Consider the following 24,099-nt stretch of genomic DNA (forward strand, 5'->3'; position numbering starts at 1 on the left):
TTGCATTGCATTACACACAACATGAATATTACTGACTTGATTATGGACACTTTGAGGCTGAGAAAAGTTGTGCAATCTTTGAAACTCCTTTCAAAGACAGTCTACATATCTGTACTGACCATAAATAATAACAAAATGGATGACATTAAGAAATCTATGGTCTATATCCGTCAAGACTAGATACAGTTTTGAAATTCAGTCACATCATGGTATCTCATACTGCAGATGAACATAACTGAGTAATTCACCATGCAAAACGTTTAACATTATTCAGAAATATGTTACAATGTTTATTACAATAAAAGATGTATGTATGTACAGCTCTATTTTAAAACAAGAAAATGAACTCTAAAATTAAATTTAAAATCCAGAGTAAAGCAAAAAGGGAACAGGTCCAACGCCAACAAAATCGTCCCCATCTTTCCCCTTATTTCATACTTGACTTTTACATGTACGAGGGCATCATGAAAAGTAATGCCTCTAAATTTTTTATATGAAAACTCTTAAAGCTTTTTAAATAAAATAAACATTATTGACATTCTACACCATTATTCTTCATGTCTATGCAATTATTTCTTAACGGTCACTCTGGCAATGAACACATTTCTCCAAATGAGAGACCAATTTGTTGATACTGTCACTGTACAACGTTTGATTTTGCTGACAGAGTCACAACCTCCATCACTGCTTATCACTATCAAAGTGAAGTCCTCTAAGATGTTCTTTAACTTCTGGAAATAGATGAAAATTGGATGGGGTCAGATCAGGACCATATGGAGAATGACTGATGACAGTGAACCAAAGGTGTCGAATCGTTGCAGATTTAACAGTGCTTGTGTGTGGTCTGTTACTGGCATGCTGAAGGATTTAAGTGGTGGTTGGTTGGTTGGTTGGTCAGTCGGTTTAATGATTAAAGGGACTGAACTACAAGGCCACAGGTCCTTCCTACCTGGAACAAGCAAGTGAACAAAACTACACATCAAAGAAGGGACTAGTGTGCAGAACCCAAGGAAAGAAAACCCCAAGGCCTACCGAAGGTCAACAAAGCCTAGAAAAAGGAACAAGGCAGAAAGGGAGGAGAGGAAGAAAGGCAGGCAAAGTGCCCCATCCACGGAGCAGCTGCAGGCCCCCAAAGTGGAATATGTGATGGGGGCGTACCACCCCCCCCCCCCCCCCCCGCCACTTAAATAGAAAAACACTACGAGGAAAACACAGCAAAAGACAAATACATAACTTGCCACTCTGGAGGTGTGTATCAGCCAACAGGTGGGGCCTGAAATGTAATGTATTGCAGCATGGTCACGTGAAGTGAAATTGGCAACTCCACAGCAGCGCAGTGCATAAACAAAATTGCCGATTACTGTGCAAAGAAATTATCGTTGTGTATATGAATGTGATCCACCTGATGTGAAAACAATTAAGGACTGGTATAGGAAGTTTCTGGCAACAGGAAGTGTTCTGAAACATTCTGGTGGTGCACGTTACGGAGTTTCAGAAGAGACAGTGGAGGACATCAGACAAACGTTTCTCAGAAGTCCATGCAAGTCAATTCGTCAAGTATCTAGGACACTTGATGTATCTCGATCAACATTGCATTGTGTAGTTCACCAGCGTCTTCATGTGTGTGCCTACAAAGTGCAAATTCTGCAACATCTGATGCCGAACGTCAAACCATGCCAACAAAAATTTGCTGCGGATATGCTGCAGCGTATTGATATGGATGCCAGCTTCCTGGAAAGATGTTTATTCTCAGATAAGGCAACCTTTCATCTATCAGGAAGGGTTAATAGGCATAATGTTCGGATTTGGGGTTCACAAGATCTGCACGTTGTCATTGAACATGTTCGTGATATCCCTAAGCTAAATGTCTGGTGCGGGTTAATGCACGACAGGACTGTTGGACCATTCTTCTCTGCAGAACAAACAATGAATGGGTCAGTGTATCTGGACATGTTGGAGAAGTTTGTGTACTCTCAGATGCAAGACTTTCAACCCAAAATCATTTTTCAACAAGATGGAGCTCTGCCGCATGGGTCAACGGCTGTTCGCAAGTTCCTGGATAGGAAATTTCCCAATTGTTGGATCGGATGTGGAGACCCATTACCTGGCCACCACGTTCACCCGACATTACCGTGCTTGATTTCTTCATGCGGGGATTTGTGAAGGACCACACGTATGTGACCAAAGTGGACGATACTCCTACATTGTGACATCACTAATGCGATTGCATCAATAACAGAGGAAATGTTACAAAGAACTTGACAAGAAATTGAATACAGACTCGATATTCTACTTACTACAAAGGGTTTACATGTACAGGTAGTATTGATGATAAATAAATAAAGTCTTTGAAATGCTCTACAATGTGGCGCATTTTTCATTGTCGTATCTACTGTGTTGTTGTTTCTTCCCCCCCCCCCCCCCCCCCCCTGGGTCCTTGAAATCAGGGAGGTTTGAGTGGGACACCCTGTATTATCCGCCACACTAAGAAAGGTGGCTTATGGAGTTCAGATGTAGATGTTTATGGGAGTTATTGTCTACTGTGACTTGTTGCCAATAGTTTAACTGCATGGTAGTGTAACTGTTCTCCTATGAGTGTGCAATACATTACATTTCAGGCCCCACCTGCTGACTGTAACACACCTCCAGAGTGGCAAGTTATGTATTTATCTTTTGCTATGTTTTCCTCGTGGTATATTTCTTAAAGATTGTGGGTGTTTTTCTATTTAAGAGGCTGTAGCATAGTTTTCATGTCTTCTGAACAGCCAGCTATCTAGCTCATTAAGGCATCTGCATCCATTGGTGACACATCAGAAGGGTAGTAAGTCACATATCTAGGTTTCTGTCCATTTTTATAGTTCATGCCTTCAGTTAGTCTTGCTAGCATTGGAAGGATATGTGCACACTGTGTGCAGATGCAGGGGGGAACTGGCCACAGTACCTAAACAGCAGAATGCTCTTTTGTCTATGGTCAGCCACCTTCAGGCTGCTGGCTCAGGGTGTAGTGGTGGCAGAGAACCTGGGGCATTGCATGGGAAATCCCAGGTGTCGTTTATCTTGCCCGTGGGCTCTGCTGCCAAGGCACCTCCTAGTGTACCTGATATGGTGGATCCACCCTCTCTGTGGGGCGAGTGATGGGTGGTAACATGTTCACATCGCTCAAGGCAGGAGGGCCAATGTGGAGGTTGGCCGTGTGGCCTCACCTATCTGTCCTGTGAGTGAATAGGTAGCTGTTTCTTCAGCAGGCTCGGAGCAGGCACACGTGGGTAGGGGTTTGTTAGTTATCAAGAGCTCCAACATTACTTGCATTATGGAGCCCCTTAGGAAAACAGCATTCACGGCTGGAAAGAAAGGCAATGTTCACTCAGAACGTCTGCCATGGCCTTGCCTGTGGCTATCATGCATGTAGGATGCAGTTGTCTGCAAGCTGTGGCTCACGTTGGCACCAATGACACCTGTCGCATGGGTTCTGAGGCCGTTGTCAGTTCATACAGGCAGCAGGCAGAGATGGTGAAAGCTGCTCACCTCAAACATGGAATGCAAGCAGGGCTCACAATTTGCAACACTGTTCCCAAAGTTTATTGTGGTTCTTTGTTTTTGACGTGAGTGGAAGGTCTCTAGTGCAACATATTCTTGAGTACCATTCGACTGTTTGGGATCCGTACCAGGTCAGATTAAAGGAAGAGATTGAAGATTGAAGCAACTCAAGAGGCGAGCTGGTAGATTTTTTACCAGTAGATCTAAACTACACGCAAGTGTCACGGAGGCGTTTCAGGAATTCAGATGTGAATCCCTGGGGGTAAGGCAATGTTCTATTCAAGGAACACTACTGAGAAAATTCAGAGAACCAGCATTTGAATCTGACTGCAGAATGATTGTACTGCCGCCAACATACATTTCACACGCACCATAAAGTTATGATACAAGAAATTAGGGCTCATGCTGAGGCGTATAGACAGTCGTTTCCTCCTCACTCTATTTGCGGGTGGAACAGACATGGAAATGACTAGTAGAGGTACAGCGTACCCTCCGCCACACACCATATGGTGGCTTGTGGAGTACATATGTAAATGTAGATTTATTTACATCCAAGATCAACTGTCAGACCCTACACCATTCATTAATTCTCTGCAGGCCTTCCTGCAGTTCATTACAATATTCTGACAGTGCTAATTTCTTAAGCTCACACTGCTGATTGCCTTTTAGGGGCAGTTTTCCACCTGAAGAGCAAGAAGCTGCTCTGAAACTTTACACGCTCCTCCACCCTCATGTTCTCAGAACGAGGGTGACTCATTGTACTGGGAGTGTTTCGCTGCCACTGGTAATGATTTTTATTCTAATTTTAAGCAATGGCTGAGAATGAACCCAGGACATTTTGATTACTGTACAAATAGATACTCTGAGCTTGCAAATATGGCATCATACAAAGACTCAGGTGCAATACAAGAAGTTAAGAATGCATATTCTTCTAAAGGTGTCAAATCTAGAGAAACTCTAACTTCGTGAATGACTCTGCTATCAACAAAAGACACTATTCAATAGCAGTAAACCTGTCAGGACTACTCACTGAACAGGTGGGTCAAAAGTGAAGTGTTGGACAATTTTTATTGCCATGACAACACAAATGTAATGAATAAACAACAGACGACGACAACAACAACAACATCAGAAAACACAGAAACTGCAAAAAGAGTATGAAAGTATGTCTTTAGCTCACTAAATGAATGGGGTACATGGAGGAAAAGAGCAACATATCAAACACAAATACTGTCAACAGTTCACAAATCAATCACTACATTAACTTTGAGAATGCAATCAAGAATGAAAGGTGTGAAAAACAAACTTTTCCTCTTCATTTACTGAAACTGCCATTCCATGGGAGAACTAATTTTCTTAGGTCATATTCTAAATATCTAACAATATGGACAACCAACCCAAAAAAAAAAAAAATCAAGTGAAATAACTAGCAGTTAATACACACTAAATCTTGCTATAAATTACCTGGTACCTCCCTAGCCATATGTGCCAGACTACTGATTTGCAGGTGTGGTTAAATATGTCTAGGATACATTAATATCCCATCCGCTTAGGGACCCAGTTTTCTCATTTTATGCTACACTATCAAGGCCGCCTCCACATGTCTCACGATTTTCCATCAGAAATTACATCATAACACAATGGACGCCATTTGTGTGAGTAGGCTGTAATTAATAGTTAGTGCACTACTAATCTGATTTGAAAATATAGATCCTGCTCAGAAATTTCCTACATGAATGGTAAAAGGCATCTTCAATCCACATGCACAGTGGCCGGCATGCCAGACCCCATTAGTTTTTAATCCGGCTAACAGCCCTGTTCTACTTTGGGTAAATCATCATTGTATTTATAGAAGAGCTTATTTGCACCATAATTTTTCAAATTTGGCAACTACATTTTCTTCACATCTCTTCTGATCTTTCTTGGTCTTATGTACAGTTAAATGTTGTTCTGATAACAGAATTTACCAATGCACCAACAGTATACCCATTCAGCATCCACTTCTGACAAGCTGTGTTAATGTCTGAATCCATCAGGCTTATTAATGTTTTGTTGGCTCACACTGTTACTTTCTGTCCAGAATTTCATAATATTCTCTTTATGGGCATCTGAGATTTTGCCAACTGATTTTTCTTATTTGACAAAATCATCGGCTACAGCAGAGAACAGCAATAGCATCTAATTTTAGCACAATATTATGTACAGTAAATCATTGAGTCAAACTATGCTCAGCAACTAATCAAGTTTAACTGTAAGTGTATGTATTGCATGTACCCCAAAGCTTTTTTTACATGCTATAAATATACTTTTATACACTACAGAGTGCAAACACAAAATAAAACAAGAAAATTTGTCAAATACAGAGAGACAAATAGAAAGTAATCGAATTCAATAAAATTTAAATGTACTTTGATAGTGTTAAATGCAACTTTCCAAATAGTGCCAACATGATTTTAAGAAGTTGCCAATACATATGCAGAGAGTAAGTGAACAACAAATTACATATAAAAGTGTGCAAAAGATAATTAACGCTGGATATTTATAAAGACCTATCTCTCTGAGTTCACTGATTACAGCTACATACTGAATTTTCCCTCCCAACTGCAGCAACATCATCTTAAATCTTCCTCTTTGTTGAGCTTTGATGGTGATAGTATTTTGCAATTATCAGTTATAAGCAAAATGTGGGCCACTTGTAGTACTCAGAATTTCCTCAATCCTGAAAAGTAAAGTCTTACATTCTCAATTTTAAACTATTCTTACACTTGTAACAATCCAACACATACCTTGTTTTAAAACTTGAGAGACGCGTTTAACAACTGGATCCCACTCAGTTAACCTTATCCAACACCCACGATAACTTCCTGAAATTATTTTCAACCACAATGGTCACATGTTTTACTGACAGTGCTGTTGTTAGGCAACTTACCAAAGGTTTCAAGTTCAGCCTACACATGATTATAAGATATTTGGCACTTTATGTGGTTTTTACCTCTATTTGAGTCTCATAAGCAGTGCAACAAATGGATGGCTTCACATTTCAATGTCAATATTTTATACATTTGAAAAATTTCATGTTGTTGTAGGTCAAGTAACAACATGTCTGGTCATCTCAAAAGTTAAATGCAGACAACGATATTTTGGTGTTTAATAACTGCAAGTCTAGTAAAGGACTACGGCATTCAGACCAACCTCACAGCTGACTGCTTAATATACATCATCCAATTAGACTGATTTAGGAATCAACTTTAAGATACTGAAATCAATTTGCCAACTCACAACCACATTATCACCTTACCACCTACCCTAGACCTCAGGCTATGCTAAAAATCAGTATGTCATGACAGCTAAGACTTCATATTCACATTCATTGCCTTCACCAGCTCACCATCAAACTGTCATTTTCCAAACTAATCCATTCCTCAAGCTATGCTAGAGATCAGATAGTCAACAAAACATACAAAAAGTAATAGGCCTACAGATGCAAAGGGAATATTGTCAATATTCTGCTTTCTTTCTGTTTGTGAATGTGTGATTTCATATGCCACGCCATCATTATGTTACGGGACGAAGCCAACACCCAGTATCGGTAGGTTCAGTTGATCCTGATTTAGTGTCCCATACAAAACAGAATTAATACTTTTTTCGTATCTTGTAGTTGCCTTCTTTTAATATTTCACCTGCATCTTTCTTGGTTTCATGTAAAACCAAACTGTTTTGTTCAGTCTAGAGGCTTTTATTAGTTCACCAATATTCTCCCCATTCTGTATGTGCTTTTAGTGTCTGAATTGAACAGACATAGTGTACGTTTTGTTAGCTCAGTTACTTGATACTCAGAATTTCACAATGTTATCCTACCCGGCATTTAACACACATCTTCATGAATCATAAACTGATGTGTATCATTTTATTGCCTGTAATTTTCTACAAATTTTTACAAATCACTTAAAACTGTTATGACTCACTCAAGTGTACGAAAATAATTTGTAACATTGGTATTTCATCCATACTAAAAGCAATTAAAAGATAACAACAAGAGCAGAATAGTTTACTATATAAAATTACACATATTTTGGAGATTTGGCAACTTTGTTAAGTTGTTCGCATTATCAAGTCAACTGGGTTACATAATAAGTTTTTATACTTTCCTATTGTCTTACTAAACATAAAACAGGATAAGAGTTACATAGTGCCTCGTTCTACACAGACAATTTTTGTTTATGTGAGATACATGAAAACTATAGCTGTCAGAGATTTGTCTATTATTTAACACAGCTTTTGTGAATTTATCTTTTCATATTTTAATTATTCATAATGAATAAGTGAGTTGTATAGATCTTCAACTACACATGAACTTAATGATATCTCAGTGTTATGCATTTCTGAGCACTGGCTTAACCCAGAATTAATCCAGAATACGAAAATAAACAAATTTGTCTTGGCTGCTTACTACTGCAGGAAAAACAGCAAGCAGGGTGGGGTTGCAATTTACACATAGGATAATGTAGATTTTATTACACTTCCTGACTTAACTAGGGCAAATGTCGAAAAGGATTATGAAATTGCAGCTATAAAAATTACTCAGTTCAACCTGGTTATTGCTACAGTTTACCGATCACCGTCCAGGAATTTTGAACTTTTCTTAAACAAAATGGAGTCACTGCTAAATAAAGTAAATAAAATGGATTGTGAATTGATAATCTGTGGTGACTTCAATATTGACTTCCTCACGAATAGTGGAAATAGGGAGACCATTTTGAACCTTGCAACGTCCTACAATTTAAAGGCTGAAGTAAAAGCAGCTACCCGAGTATCAGATACTTGTCAAACAGCTCTTGATCAGTTTCTAGTAAAGAAGAGTTTACACAACACCTCACTAAAAATTTTCAATGCAGGTTTTAGTGATCATTTTGCTCAAATATTAAGCATAAAAGTACAAGGCAGTATTATTAACAACATGTATTTTAGAACAGCATATCGAAGCTATAATCAGCATAATGTGAACTACTTCAACAACTTATTACAGAAAGAAAAATGGCTAGGAGTGTACAAAATGAATGATATAAATGAAAAATTCAACACTTTCATTGATACATTAACCCATTTCTTTGAACTTGCATTCCCACTGAAAACGGGTCGACAGAAGCGTCCGATCCCACGCGTCGGCTTTGGCCGGTGACGTAAGGGTGTTGCCGTGTGTGACGTCATGACGGCGCGGAGTTTGGTTTGAGTGTGGCTGTCTCCAGTTCTGTTTTATCTTATTTTATTTACTTTTCTGATCTGTTCGTTCTATCTCGTGAGATTTTTTTTTAAATTTAAAAACACTTATTACTTATTTTAATTATCTGTTTCCTCCAATTTCTGTTTTAGTTTATTATATTTATCTTTCTGATCTGTTCGTTCTATCCCGTGAGATTTTTTTTTTTTTTAAGACAAAAAACACTAATCAGCTACTGAAGCATCTTTATCTTCTATGGGTTGCAGGGGTTACGACCCCTGGGGAGGTGGGTGGGTTATTCATGCATGGCTGTCTTCACTTACACGTTGTAGCTACGCAAGGCGTCTAAATTTGTTTATATTTAGTTTGCCCCCCACCCAAAACACCCCATTTCCCGCACTTGTCCCGTTAGTGTCATTAGGCTTCTTGTGGAAAGTGTGTGTGTTTGTTTTTGTTTCCGCCATATTTGTGACGTCATGGGTCAAAGCAGACAGGCGGGATCGGACACTTCCGTATTTCCCTGAAAACATTAACCATACAGGGAAACTCTAGAACAAACAGCTGGATCACAAAGGGAATAAGGGTCTCATGCCAGAAGAAAAGACTACTTCATGAAATATGTAACTCAAAAAATTCCTCACCTGTAGTACGCGCATCTATAAAAAATACTCCAAAATATTAAGAAAATAAAAGCAGCAAAAATAATGCATAATGATGAAATCATTTATAATTCAGCTAATAAATCAAAGGCTATGTGGAGTGTTATAAAAAAAGAATGTGGAGAATACAGACAACCTTGGAAAAATATAACACTATCACATAAAAATAAAAAAGTAACAAACCCCTTAGAAGTAGCCAACACATTTAACAACTTTTTCACAGGTGTTGCTGAAAATATGTTACAATCAAACTTTAAGAGCATCCAGGCAAATGAATATAAAATAAGTGCATGTAGAGGATCAATGTACATCAGTTCTGTTTCACACGATGAAGTAGCTAAAGCAATAAAAGGACTAAAAAATTCCAAATCGGCAGGTATTGATGGTATACCTGCAACAATGTTAAAGATGAGCGCATCAAACCTAATTGAAGTACTCACACATTTATGCGACTGCTCACTTCAGGCAGGCACTTTCCCTGATGTGTTAAAAACATCAAAAGTTATTCCTGTATATTAAAAAAGGGGATAAAGACAATGTAAATAACTACAGACCTATCACAATTTCCTCCTGCATCTCTAAAGTACTGGAAAAAGTTATGTATGAGAAACTTATGAAATTTATACATAAAAACAGCATCCTATGTAATGAACAACATGGATTCAGAAATAAGAGGTCAAAGACAACTGCTGTCTATGAGTGCATCAATTCCATCCTAAACCTGATGGACAAAAAACAGGAAAAAATAGGAGTCTTTATTGACTTGTCAAAAGCTTTTGACATGGTGGACCATAAAATTCTGCTATCAAAGCTAGAAAGATATGGTATTCGAGGTCTGTCCAACAAGTGGATGAGTTCCTTCCTGACACATCATATGCACGCAGTGTGTGTCAAGCACACAAATATTGAACTAAAAACTGTATCTAATCACTTATCTGACTATAAACAAATAAAATGTGGTGTACCCCAAGGATCCGTATTGGGACCCCCTTCTGTTTCTTCTGTACATAAATGATCTAAGCTTAAATATTGATGCACACAAATCAATCATATTTGCAGATGACACCACGATTCTATTAAAAGGAGACGACAATGAACAGTTAAAGGAGACGACAATGAACAGTTACAGCAGACAGTAAACACGGTCACGAAACAACTTAGCAGCTGGGCACAGAGTAATCAGCTTGTAATAAACAGTAAGAAAACCGTTGCTCTAAAATTCCACAGTGTTCGTAACAAGGACATGTTTATCCCATCAGAGTCTATCAATGACGAACCAGTTGGTAACAGTACTGAAACCAAATTCTTAGGACTTTGGCTGCAGAGTAACATCAGATGGAATAAGCATATTGAATATCTCAATGCAGAACTGAGCAAAACATGTTATCTTCTTTGTTCATTAAAATCATGCTGTAGTGAGAAAACAGTATTGAATGCATATCATGCGTACTTTCATTCTCATCTCAGATATGGGGTCACCTTCTGGGGAAACTCTAAAATAGCTAATAGCACTTTTAAACTACAAAAAAGGGCCATTAGAATCTTGTTTGGGTGCAAGCCTAGAGACTCTTGTAAACCCCTGTTTAAGAAATCTGGTATTCCCCCATTACCGTGTGTATACATTATGGAAACCCTTTTGTTCTGTAAATTAAATGTAATAGGCAAGGACCAGAGACTACAAAAAAACTGTAATATACATAAGCACTTTACCAGACTAAACAGAAACTTACATATGACTCAAATCAGCACAGCACTGTGCCAAAAAGGTACTTATCACATGGGAGTTAAGCTTTATAACAAACTTCCTGAAAACATAAAAGCTATCACTGAAGTCAATACATTTGGAAAATCTCTAAAGTCATATTTACAGCATCACTGCTTTTACTCCATTGAAGAATATTTAAATTTATGAAATGTGTTATATAAATACTTACGTGTAAAGTGTATTACTGTAAGCTTAAATATGTATGCCTTGAAGTTACTTTCAGCCTGTATATTTATAACTTGACTTGTCCAATGTCTTATGCATAAGCTGCTATGTAGACAACAGGACCAATAAAATACAATCTACAGATCAATCTGTTACTACAGACCCTATTTCTTGTTCATACTCTCTCACTTTGTCAACCATCAGACAGATTGTCATCTTTCAACTTACCCTAGACACTGGGCAACACCACACTTGAAAGGGGGAACACTACCAAACATTAACTGAAAACTGCATGTGTGTATATTACGAGGCACCATACTTTACCTCAGTTAGTCATTTTTATACCTTCAAATTTTGTTTCTGCATAAAACAATAACAGCATATTTTGCATATAACTAACATTAGAATTAAAATTGTGAAAGAAAAAATAATAAAAATAGGCTTATTAATACCTAATTCAATTCCTTCTCATCTGAGATAACTGCTGCTGCTCACTGCTGTGACCCTTCTCACTATTCCACAATGACCCAAACTACATTAGCCTACTATTACTCTTCTTATTTTTTGTAAGAAATGGTGCAAGGTGTTTTCAGGTTACATGATGCCATTCAGTGACATTTTATACTCAATTACAAAACAATGTAAGGAAAGTTTAAAAAAAAGAAAAAAAGAAGAGGAGGAATAATATCTAGGTTTAAAGTTCAGACAATGACGTCATGAGAGACGTGACACGAGTTTAGCTTGGTGAGGGAAATATGCACTATCCAAAACCATCTTGGTGCACATTGTACGCAACTTGGGGAAACAACTGACAACCTAAATCTGGGTGCTCAGATGATTTGAACCACCATGCACACAAATTTGAGTCCAACGTCTCTGCTTTGTACCACTATCCCCTTCACTAGAAAATTTAAACTTCAATTTCCTGTCCACAGCACAGAACAGATAAGAGTACTTTCACCATTACACAATGGTGGGAAATAAAATAAGATGCAATTTATTGAGCAGAATCATTTCAGTATTCAACAGATACAAGTCCAGTGCTATACAGTTACAGTGTTACTCCTTAGGACCCAAAATCTTTCATTTCCAATAAATGACGTAACACAAGAGCTTTCATTAACAACACTGTATAACAACAATATTATTCAGGAATGGCATGAAGTCATAAAGAAACAACATAATGCATTGCAGGCCTGTTCGGAATATGTAAAAAATGACGTATTAGAAACAAGATATAGAACATAAACCTACAGTATCATCCTCACAGATACATCCGAATTTCACACACAGATCCTTGTGAATAAGTAGTTCGCTGGACGATAAAAGGAACCAGAAGAACCAAATGTCAGAAAACAAATGGCTAGGATTAGGATGAAGCACTAAAGAATCTAAGAGAAGAGTGGGTCCAAAATGATTATCGGAAATATTACAATTATTCACGCTTATTTTGGTACTTTTAACAAATAATGTACTAACACCACAGACAATACAATCACCATCAAGAATTCTCTCGTGTTCTGATATAAAATATTTAATCTCAACGGAGATAAAAGGATATGGATAACAGAAACCAATTACAAAATTCAAATTTTTTAAACCCTACACTAAGCACCTGCATGATATAAAGCAATTACTGCACTGTACATACATTACAACACAAATTACGTTCCTTAAGAAACAAACCAGGGATTATACAGTTAAGAAAGAGTTTGCCAACACGTTCACATACTAAAAGTGAATAAAATTAATAGAGAAATACGTAGTGGAGTAATAAATTGCTCTTAATGAGAATGTATTAAAGGTGATTTTTTAGTTTTGTGATTTTTCACAAGACTGAGATTGTTTACAAACATAAATCATAAACAAATACCGATAATATTTACTAAATAAATAATATGTCACAAATAAATCTATCTGCAGTAAAAGTGCATTGGACTAATAAATTATGGATTCTTCCTTTCTGTTTCAATCCGCACTTTAAACAAACATGCAAAAATTAAAAAGTAAACGAAAGGGATTAGCTTGCTAATAATAAACATCGCCAAACCAAACAATGTCACTGAAAGTCATACCTGATTGTGTCTTCTATGATTTCTTTTAACTTGAGAGTAGTGCTGTCAAGGCCACTTGTGTTTAACGTATCACCAAAAGAGTTTGAACTATCTGGATGACTGTGTGAGATACCGTCACTACCATGATTATTACCATGGACACTGTTAGATATTCTGGCACAACTGTCATTTGACGTATCCCCGTTGGCTTCTGAATATCTGGCACTAGATCCACCGCTGCCTCCGATGACATATTGCGACCCAACTTCTTTTTGCTCCAGTTCGTTGTCAAGCTCACATTTGATGTCTCTAACGGCGTCATGATTTTCTGTGGCCATTATTTGTGTAGTTGGGCCATCCATTTTTCCAGTCAAGGTTTTTGATGACAAACTTTTCCAACACCCCACCGAGGCCAGCCAACCATTTTGTCATATCAATCAGCTGTGCAACTTGTTAGTGTTTGACTGGCATGAAGCTACGCGGAAGATATTCCACAGCGTTAATCGCACTGTATCATGGCTTTACTTTGAAGATGTTTTACCGTGGTTTCTGCCGAAAGTCTCGCTATTGGGAGTGAAACAGCAATCAAAATCTAAAAGTTTTGACTATTTGAAATTATCCGTTCGAAACATCTAATGATGGACTATTGTGCTATCATTCACTGACTAGAGACTTCGAATGCTGTGACGTTTACTTGCTTTGGGAAATAAAAAAAACCTATTATTTGTGCCAAATTTAAAACATAAATAATTTTATTTAATGTGGATCCCAAAATGATAACCAATTACACGCCCTTTTCGGTCACTGCTTTCGTTATGTCCAAATGCTGACTAGAAATCAAGGGAGTAACCGAGCTCAATGTTGAACTTAATAGAAGGGAAATCAGTCACCCCGGTTACATGGGGTCCCCAAAACCGGATTTCGGAAAACCGATTTCGCAATACCACTTCTGAGTGGTCATGCACCTTGTTTACGTGGGGCTTCCAAAACCGATTCCCCAATACCACTTCTCGGTGAACATGTAAACACTTCAAAATCGGTTCTGGAAACCCGCTTCTGGTTGCCGGTTTTGCAATTCTGCAATCGATTGTTGCTCCCATGTAAACGCAAGCGTTTTTGAAACGTGCTTTGGCTGTCAGGTTTCATCTTATTTTTAGAAATTTTCGTCTGTTTACACCTCGTCTAGTTGAAGAGAAGCAGCGATTGTGCTGATGACATCAGAAAATGTAACAGCTGTTTTTCAGGCGCCATATTTAAAAGGGCAAGCAAATCCGCTTTGGACTTGAACATATAAACACGACAGCGAAAAACAGTTAGGGAATTCGTTTTCGTCTTTCGGAAGATGTGTCTCATGTAAGTGTAGTGAGTCAGTCAGAGAAAATGTACCCAATAAATTCCTTAACATTGTCGTATGTTATCGAGAGTCTATTTAAATACGCATATACGAAGTAATAAAGTGGTCTCAAATAGTAACTCGCTGATCGCTGGACACGGCCGCTGTAACTCGTAAGACCTGTAAATGTCACGTGCAGTGACATATACGTTAGGCTGCGGTCGGAGTGACTTGGACAACGGTCGTCAGAGGCCGTCGCCAGAGGTAACACGATAACATCGGCCGACAATTTGGTACAATGCGTCCGATCTCCTTCGACAGTTTTTGGCGGGATGGCTCCCACAACGCTTCTGTGTTTAGAGACGAATCCTGCTCAAATGGCTCTGAGCACTATGGGACTCAACATCTTAGGTCATAAGTCCCCTAGAACTTAGAACTACTTAAACCTAACTAACCTAAGGACATCACACACACCCATGCCCGAGGCAGGATTCGAACCTGCGACCGTAGCAGTCCCGCGGTTCCGGACTGCAGCGCCAGAACCGCTGAATCCTGCATTCTAGGTTTTGTTCTTGGATCGACACAGAATGCACGTAAATGAGTTAAATCAGTCTTGGGAAGAACATGGCAAATACCATAAACTCTTCCTTCAGTTGCTAGAACAATCGGGAAAATTTTATGAGTATATGAGAATGAAGAGAGAAATATTCTCTTATGTACTAAAGATAATTCACAGGGATATTGAAAAGCAATCCAATTTCAGGAAATGCATTTCAGCAGAAGAGAGGCGAGCTTTAACCACACATTAACTCTTTTGACTCATACTATGTAATACTAATTGAATTGAAGTTGCTTGTATCTGAGAGCATCTAACACTAAGCCTGGTAAAATACTAATATGACCAGAATAGAATTATTCAACTGAATTTGCTCGCAAATCATCGGCAGACTTAGATTTATGCACTCATTCAATTGATATTCCTCATTGGGTCACATCCAAGAAATGTGTGACATCGTATTTTCTAGTTGATATAATGCAAGTACTGTTCCTGAATTTTGATGGTCCTCAGCATCACAAATACTGATGTATGTCAAGTGTTTTGAGCCTGACGGACTTTATGAGGAGGTGGTAGTGTGTGATGAACCATGAAATGAGTGTGGGTATAATTGACATGTAGTCAGATTTTCAATTAAGACCTGCTGGAATTTAACTCTGGTGATTAATTTCATGAGCTGTGGTATGGCATGTAAATGTAGCAATAAACTTATGAGAAGGAAATAGTCTTCATCACACTCTTCAACTTTTTATTTTTGGAACTCATAGCTTCTTAGCTTTCTCCAGTTCTATTAGATCATAAATTGGACCTGTTTTCTTTCGACACCTTTTCTCTACCCATTTTCATAGCTTTTCGGAAGTAATACCTTCGTCCTGAGTTAAAGAGTGTGTTCCTTCGTGATCAGCTTGTTCTGAAAATGAATCCTGAAGTTGTGTTTCTTCATCGTATGATACAGCATGTAGATCAGTATCGTCAAACACTAAGTCTGATGCGTCGAATTTGTGGGGTTTTGGAACGTTACCAATGAGACGGCTCGAAACATATGTGTCTTGTAAAAAGTGCTCTTAGTGGAAGTACTTCCGTTTAGAATCAGTGTCCAATGACGCTGAACCTGTTGGTAGTTTATTCTTCAGACGTTCCCGTCAATATGTTTCTCTTAAATTCTGCCATTTTGCTTTCACGTTGGAAGCTAAAAACACACATACGATAAATCAGTTTCTATCGAACCGCTCACACAAATATTCGTAGAATGATAACACAACAAAACGAGACAGATAAAGTGCAAATGGGTTACAAAAGCGTTGTGGCTTTACTGAGTTTGTGAGCAGATGTTGGTAAAGAATCAGTAAAGTTTGAGACAGCCAATGGGAGCACAGTACAACTATATACTTTGCCAACATAACATTCACTGTATGCCTGCCTCTTCAGCCATCTGCACTTTCACCTAAGATACATAGTCAAATAAATAAAATGTTGTTTCAGGTTTCTTTTTACAGGAATAGCTCTCAAATCATTGGCACACTCATTCAGAGTGGGATGTAACACCATCGTCAGCATTGTTTATGAAGTGTGTGAAGCAATCTGGGTAAAATTGCAAATTATGGAAGATTTTTGCAAAATTTCGAATGATTTTGAGCGTTTGTGGAATTTTCCCAATTTTATAGACAGCACTGATGGCAAACACATTCGCATAAAAAGCCCTCCTAAATCGGTATCTATGTACTTTAATTACGAAAACCACTTCTCTATTCACCCTCAAGGTACTGCAGAAGCCAGGTACAGATTTATCACAGCAGATGTAGGTACATATGGCAGACAGAGTGACAGTCGTGTCTTTGTAGATACTGCGTCTATCATTGCATGTAAAGTAATTCATTAAATGTACCACCCAGTAAACTACTACCAGGAACAGAAGTTACTGTACCTCATGTACTGCTGGGTGATCAAGGACACTCTCCGAAGGAATATTTGATTACACCATATCCCACTGGACACAATATGGATCACCAAAAGAAGATATTCAGTTACCACCTGTTTAGGGCCAGACGAGCAGCTGAGTGTGCGTTTAGTATCCTGACAAGCAAATGGAGGTGCCTTTAGATGGAGCTTCAATTACATCCTTTTAATGTTTATACTCTTGTAAAATGTGTTTGGCTACTACACAATATTGTCATTGATATGGAAGGTATAAGTGAGAGTGAGTCTCTGTCAGTGGACACCAACTCCAACATGTACAAGAAAGATAATGACTCTGACACATGCACAGGGCATTTTAATTGGTCTTCACGGAGAGCATAAAAAGTACGTGAAGCATTTAAGCAATATTTCCTCAGTAGGGTTGTATCTCAACACGATAATTCAGTTTAAATGGTTATTACACATTTCTGAACTACATTATGTAAAATGTTTGTATATGCATGTATCTAACAAATTTTTAAGTGTTATCATAATATATTCAATTTCTGTTATTGCAGAAAATAATGAGGTTTAATGGAGTCTATCTTCTAGCGAGAAGACAGTTTACTAGATTTAACCTCTGTTGTGGCATCATCAGTGGGTTTTTATTTATAAGTCATGACAAAATATTGACATATATAATTAACCAAGGACTCACAAACCGAATGTGCTACTCACAACAGTGATGAATTTTATAACTGCACTAGCATAACATTTAGCCAGACACATGCACACCTTTTGGCAGACAAACATCACACTAGATCCTGAAAACCACCAATACCAGTTCTCCAAATATCTCCTTGACAGACTAAACAGAGTCCCAATGAATAAATACAGCTACTTACAGGAACTAAACCAGCAGAAAGTCCCCACAGAAAATGCCTACAACTGAGACATGTAATGTAAATGAACACAAGAAAAATGCAACAGTAACAAGCACACAGCAGAAAAGATCACAGAAAGTATACCAAGATTGGGATGCCTCATATAACAGGAACACATGACACACACTGATATCTGATAAAAAACTAATCCACTGGGTGTGAAACGTCCTGAGAAAACAAGGAATACAAGTGGCATGCAGAATAGACGACATATTACAAAGCAGATGGCTAGGGTGTGCTCTTGGATCTCCCCCCCCCCCCTTCTAAATATCTTGGTTATGGTGATACACTGATCTCTAGCATAGCCCAATGTCTATGTTAGGTTGGTAGGTGATAATCTGGTTATATCTGGCAAAGAAAACGAACATGAATGTCGAATAAAAGGCTTTGATGACAGATTGACCTGTAGTGCAGCCTGTGCAAGTTCATACCATGTTAAAGAAACACTTTGACATATTTAGAACACTTTTCGTCATCAAACTTAAAACTACAAGATATATTCAGAATGTATACACCTTTGTTAGATAATGATATTTTGATGCGTATTATATTGTACAAAAACGACGAAAAATGTAAAAAGGTGTCCACTACATAAATTTTACGAGAAAATCGCGAACACTTGGTATAACTTCAAATAAATTCAACAAAGCAGGCATATGTCAGTTTACTTGCAGTGACAGTCATTCAGAATATGTGACAGAGATGCGTAACTTTTATAGATACAGCCCTGATACGCTGAATAACATGACCCACGTTTGCAAACCACTTCATGTAACAGAATCACCATCCTACTTCAATAGAAACACCGGTGAGTAACAACAAAAATTCGTGTACAGCTAAAATGGCCACAAAACAACTCCAAAATATATCCATGACGGTAACTGTAAACATAAGTTACGCCACCGTTCTCACTTGAACATTTAATTTCTTATGCTTATAATTTAGGCCTTCAATTTTCGATAGTAGCATTAACAATACGTACACAGATAAACTGGCCACCTACCAAAGCCCAAAAGATTGTTCATTTACTTGAAACAACTTGTACTAATTATTTTTTGAGGCTATAATTTACGCCTAAAATTTCCGATAAAGATTTTGCTTACTTGTTGTTTCAAATAAAACTGCAATTTCAGTCCATAGATTCCTGGATAAAACCCGATTATGATATTTTTCATCCCCAGGGTGCCACAAACTCCTTTCTTGAACCATACTCATTAGTTCCTCATAGTCTATGATTTGTGTGTGTGAACGTCGACCAATTCTACCGAAGAAAAAAAAACTGATTTGAATTTCATTGATTGTCGTCCGAATTTGGTACGTTCGGGCGTTGAGATCTGCTGCATTGTGACTGCTCACGTACTGGGATACTAATTTGAAATCATCGGCCGTCTTCGGTCGATGTCGATCGTCGTGGGAATCCACCGAAGTCGGAGCCACTCTGACCTCATGTCGTGGCCATGGGAGCGTGCGTTTTGTTGTCTATCTGTGTGGTTATGTTAGTCAGTTAGCTTGTATCATGTTCTATAGTTTGTTTTGTACAATCCTTTTTCAGTTTGTTTTCAGATCTTACTGTGGTGTCTCTCAGACATTTTATGTCCCTTGGTAAATTATCAAAAATTTCAGTTGCAGCCTTGTGTACCCTTTTTTGTGCTAGAGGCAACCATAGTATGGAGTAATGAATGTCGTTCTTCCTTCTGATATCGTAGTTAATATGTCATCTTACTGATCTGTCTCTTCCCAAGACTTGCAATGCATCTGAGTGCTAAGTTTAAATTCTCATCAATATGGACACCTAAAAATTTTAAAGTGTTCACCCTATTTATTAATTTGTGACCACGTGTTACACTTATCATTGGTGTACTGCCATTAGGTGCGCAGAACTGAATTTGCTGTCTTTTTAAAATTGCGAGTGGAACCATGCACAGAAAACAAGTAAATGAATTCTTTAAGAAAATTGTTTATCATTTCTTCTATTTCTATATGAATACTAATGTTGTCTGCAAAAAGAACTAATTTTGCTTGTTGTACATTAGACAGAGGATTGTTTACATATACAGAGAACAATAGTGGATCTAAGACTAGGTCTGGGTGAACCCCATATGTGATTTCTCCTCAGTCAGAACAACATCTCTGCACTATATTGGCTGAATTACTGAGAACAACTTTCTGTATTTCTTTGATTAGATATGAAATTTTCCATTGGTTGGCTGTACCATCAATTCCATAAAACTTAAATTTATCTATGAGAATAAATGATTCATCCAGTCAAATGCGTTAGATAGCTCACAGAAAATAGCAACCAGCGCTGTTTTATTACTCAGTGCTTGTAAAATTTCGTAATTGAACATGTAAATGGCATTCTCAGTAGAGTAGCCCTTCTGAAGTCCAAACTTTCATTTGCTGTGTATATTATTGTTGCTAAGGTGAGATTCTATTCTAGTATTCTAGAATACACAACTTTCTCACAGATATTGGAAAATGATGTCAGCAGTGAAACAGGCAAGTAGTTACTGACATTTATTTTATCACCTTCCTTAAGAAGGGTTTAACAACGGCATATTTCAGTCTCTCTGGCAAAATGCCTTCAGTTAGTGATGCATTACACATTTTTGATAAGTTTGGGCTTATTATAAGGGAACTAATCTTCAGTACTCTATCAGAAACACCATTAAACCAGATGAGTTTTTATTTTTGAGGAATGTAAAATTTTCTTAACATCAGGAGAAGTTGGTGATACATTCATATGACTGAATTTTATGAGAGTTACTTTTTCGACCTACTGCTATGATTTTTCTCTTGAAATGTTTGTCCCTATGCTTTCTACTATATTTAAGAAATGATTATTAAATACATTTGTTACCTATGACTCATCATTCATAGCCCTTCCATTCAGTTCAGTGATGATGTTATTCTCTTTTGTGCCTGGTTGTCCTATCTCTTGTTTCGCTACATTTCATATACCTTTAAGTCTGTTGTCAAAAGTACTGATGTCTGGCATTATGACTATGTTCCTTGATTTTTAATAACCTTTTGTAATAATTTTGAGTAGTTTTTGTAGTGTGCAGCTACTGCAGGATCTCTACCTTTTCCCTTCACAAGATACTTTAATCCCCTTAGTGATCCATGTTTTTTTTATTTACTGTTTAGTGTCCTTTCTAATTGGATTATACGGAAAGCTATTTTCGAATAATAATATGAATTTATCATGGAATAGATTAAATTTTATGTTAGCATTTGGTTCATTATAAATTTCATTGAGGTCATCACTCTTAAAGACATTTATCTTGGAGTCATTAATTGCTCTTACTGACTTCCACTGAAGAGTATCCATACTGTAAGATACCATGTTATTCATCTTTACTAACTGTCCACCGTGATCAGTGAGAGCATTTATTACTGGGTAAAACCTTATTTTCTTGCTTTGAGTTTTACCAAAGAAAACATTATCAGTTAGAGTCCTACTGTCTTTAATCACTAGTATTCAGAAGTTAATTTGAAAATTTTCCAATGGGGATCTATATACAGTTACAATTAAAAGTGAACTATTTTTCAGTATTAATTCACAAGTGCAAACTTCTATGTGCTGATCACTACAAAATCTACTTGTCTCGCTGTTTTAAACTTGTGTCCGGTCTTAACATATGCAAGGTAACTCCATTTCTCATATTAGTTCTGCATGAGTAAGCTGCCAGAGTGTAAACATTTATAATGTGTTATTTATGTAACCCTGTGATTATGTGGTACTCTGACAGCCACAGGATGTTCACGTTTCCAGACCTCTCTAAATTTTCCAAACAGACAAGAAGTTTTTCTACCTTATTACTCGATCTGCAACTGTAAAAGGCAATGTCCCAACTGACTGACTCACAGACTCATTATTACCCGGACCAAACCAGTAAGTATAAGAATTTGAGATTTGTAGAGGGTATTTCTCTTATACTGCTGGCACCGTCTAAGAAAGAATTTTTCGAAATTGCACACATAAGGGGGTGAAACAGGGATTGAAAGGTTTTTGAAAAATGTCCCTATTAATGAAATTTTGAAGCTAGAGGTACGAAAGTTGATATTTGGTTTCTATGCCAGAAATAAAGAAATATGTGTTTCAGTGTTTTTGAAAATTCAACCTCCAAGGGGGTGAAATAGGGGATGATAGTTTTTTAAAGAAATATTTCACTATGAAAACATTTTCGAAGCTAAATTATGAAAGTTTGTATTTAGCCTCTCAGTTATAAATAAAATATAATGTGATTCAGTGTTTTGTAAAATTCAGCCTCTAAGTAGGTGAAATAGGGCCTCTCTGATTCATTAACTCATCATTGCCCAGGCTTACCACTAAGGACACTAAGTTGAAACTGGGAGAGGGTGTTGATTTTATATTGTCAGCATCCCTCAGTAAGGAATTGTTTAAAATTCCACCCCTAAGGGGATGAAATATGGGATGAAAGGTTTCTTGAAAAAATGTCGCTATTAAGGCAATTTTGAAGCTAGAACTACAAAAATTGGTATTTGGATTCTCTGTCAGCAATTAAAGTATGTGCTTCAGCATTTTTAGAAATTCAGCTGCTGAGGTGTACAATTGTGAGTTATAGTGTTTCTGGAAAATAAATCATTACTAAAGTCCTAATAAGGCATTTTAAAGTTACATCTATACAAATTGATATTTGACTTCTTGCTTACAAATAAAAAAGATGTGTTTGAGTGTTTTCGGATATTCAACTCCCAAGGGGATGAAAGTTTTTATGAAAATATTTCATTATATAAAAACATTTTTAAAGCTAAATCTATGCAAATATTATTTGACTTCTAAATAATTATGCGTTAGCGGATGAAAGTGTCTATGGAAATATCACCACAAGAAGTCAAAATGTAAGAATAACTAAGACTCGAACTCTAACTGCCATAATTGCATTCGTCAGAAGTAAATGCTTCTATGGCCTCAGTTAGCATGCAAAATTTAGAAGATGTTGCAACTTATGGACAACATAAAAACTCGATTAAATAAAAATAAAAATGTCTGTGCAGATCATACTGCCAATGCAAGGAAACAGTGGGCACTAAACTAGTCCTCTAATATTTTGATGAAACAACCTAACCTTACTCCCCTGTGCTTTCTTAAGCATTTTGTGGGCCTCTTTTGTTATTTTGCCTTCTTTTAAAATAGGGTGCCTGAATCCTGATTCTTACATAAAAAAGGTACCTCTCTGACACCAAGAACCACAGGGATCTCACTTTGTGTGGTGCCCCTCCGCCATGTTATCTGCAAGAAGCTCAACCAACTTACCATTCCCTCTCCTAGTCAGGTGTAGGCCATGTCTAGTATATCTTCCAATTGCAGCAACAGGCACTACATTCACATGAGAGTTCATTTCAGTCAGCAACAGCCTGCTCAATTCGGTGTTCACACAGCTCACAGCGGCGTTAGCCCAGGGTTGGTTATGGCGTTGCAGGACCTCCACAAAACTCACATTTGCGTGTGTAGTTGCTACTCTTATTTCATTGAGGTCACCCCTAATGCTTTTCTCTGCCCCACCTACTACAATAACCTGATCCTCCTTGCCAAAATTCTTTGCACAAATTCTCTGTGTCGTCTGTCACGTGGCTAACTCCAGCACTTCGCTTCACAATACTTGTGACCTGGTACCCTAAACCCTGTCCCTTACTTGTCCTGTACCATCTGGTCTATACTGCTACGACATAGCAGAAACATTCTTTGTGTGTGTAAAACTTCCAGGCCCATTGAAAGTGAGAAATAAGTAACCTGTGTAAATATTAATCATTGTCTACCTGAGTTAAAGATCTCATTATATTAAAATGATATTGTGTTTGCATGTGACAACAATAAAATATTTATTTGATTAGGAATGTAATGTATTTTGATGTTTTTAGTGCAAGTTTTAACAAAAAATTATGATGATCTATGTAGCTACAGAATAAACCAAGTATTTTAACTCATATCTGTTATATAGAAATAA

At 37.5% G+C, this 24,099-nt stretch overlaps 1 protein-coding gene across 1 annotated transcript in view; it reads right to left on the minus strand.

Moving 5' to 3' along the window:
* LOC126249140 (DNA-binding protein RFX7) overlaps positions 1-13,848 on the minus strand; it is a 131,475-nt gene extending 117,627 nt beyond the window's left edge. Inside the window, exon 1 of the mRNA XM_049950794.1 lies at positions 13,420-13,848. Within this exon, the coding sequence (XP_049806751.1) occupies positions 13,420-13,760 (341 nt within the window). The 5' untranslated portion in view covers positions 13,761-13,848. The remainder of the gene's footprint in view (positions 1-13,419) is intronic.
* Between the last annotated feature and the right edge of the window lie 10,251 nt (positions 13,849-24,099).

The sequence above is a fragment of the Schistocerca nitens genome, chromosome 3, assembly GCF_023898315.1.
Source record: "Schistocerca nitens isolate TAMUIC-IGC-003100 chromosome 3, iqSchNite1.1, whole genome shotgun sequence".
NCBI lineage: Eukaryota > Metazoa > Arthropoda > Insecta > Orthoptera > Acrididae > Schistocerca > Schistocerca nitens.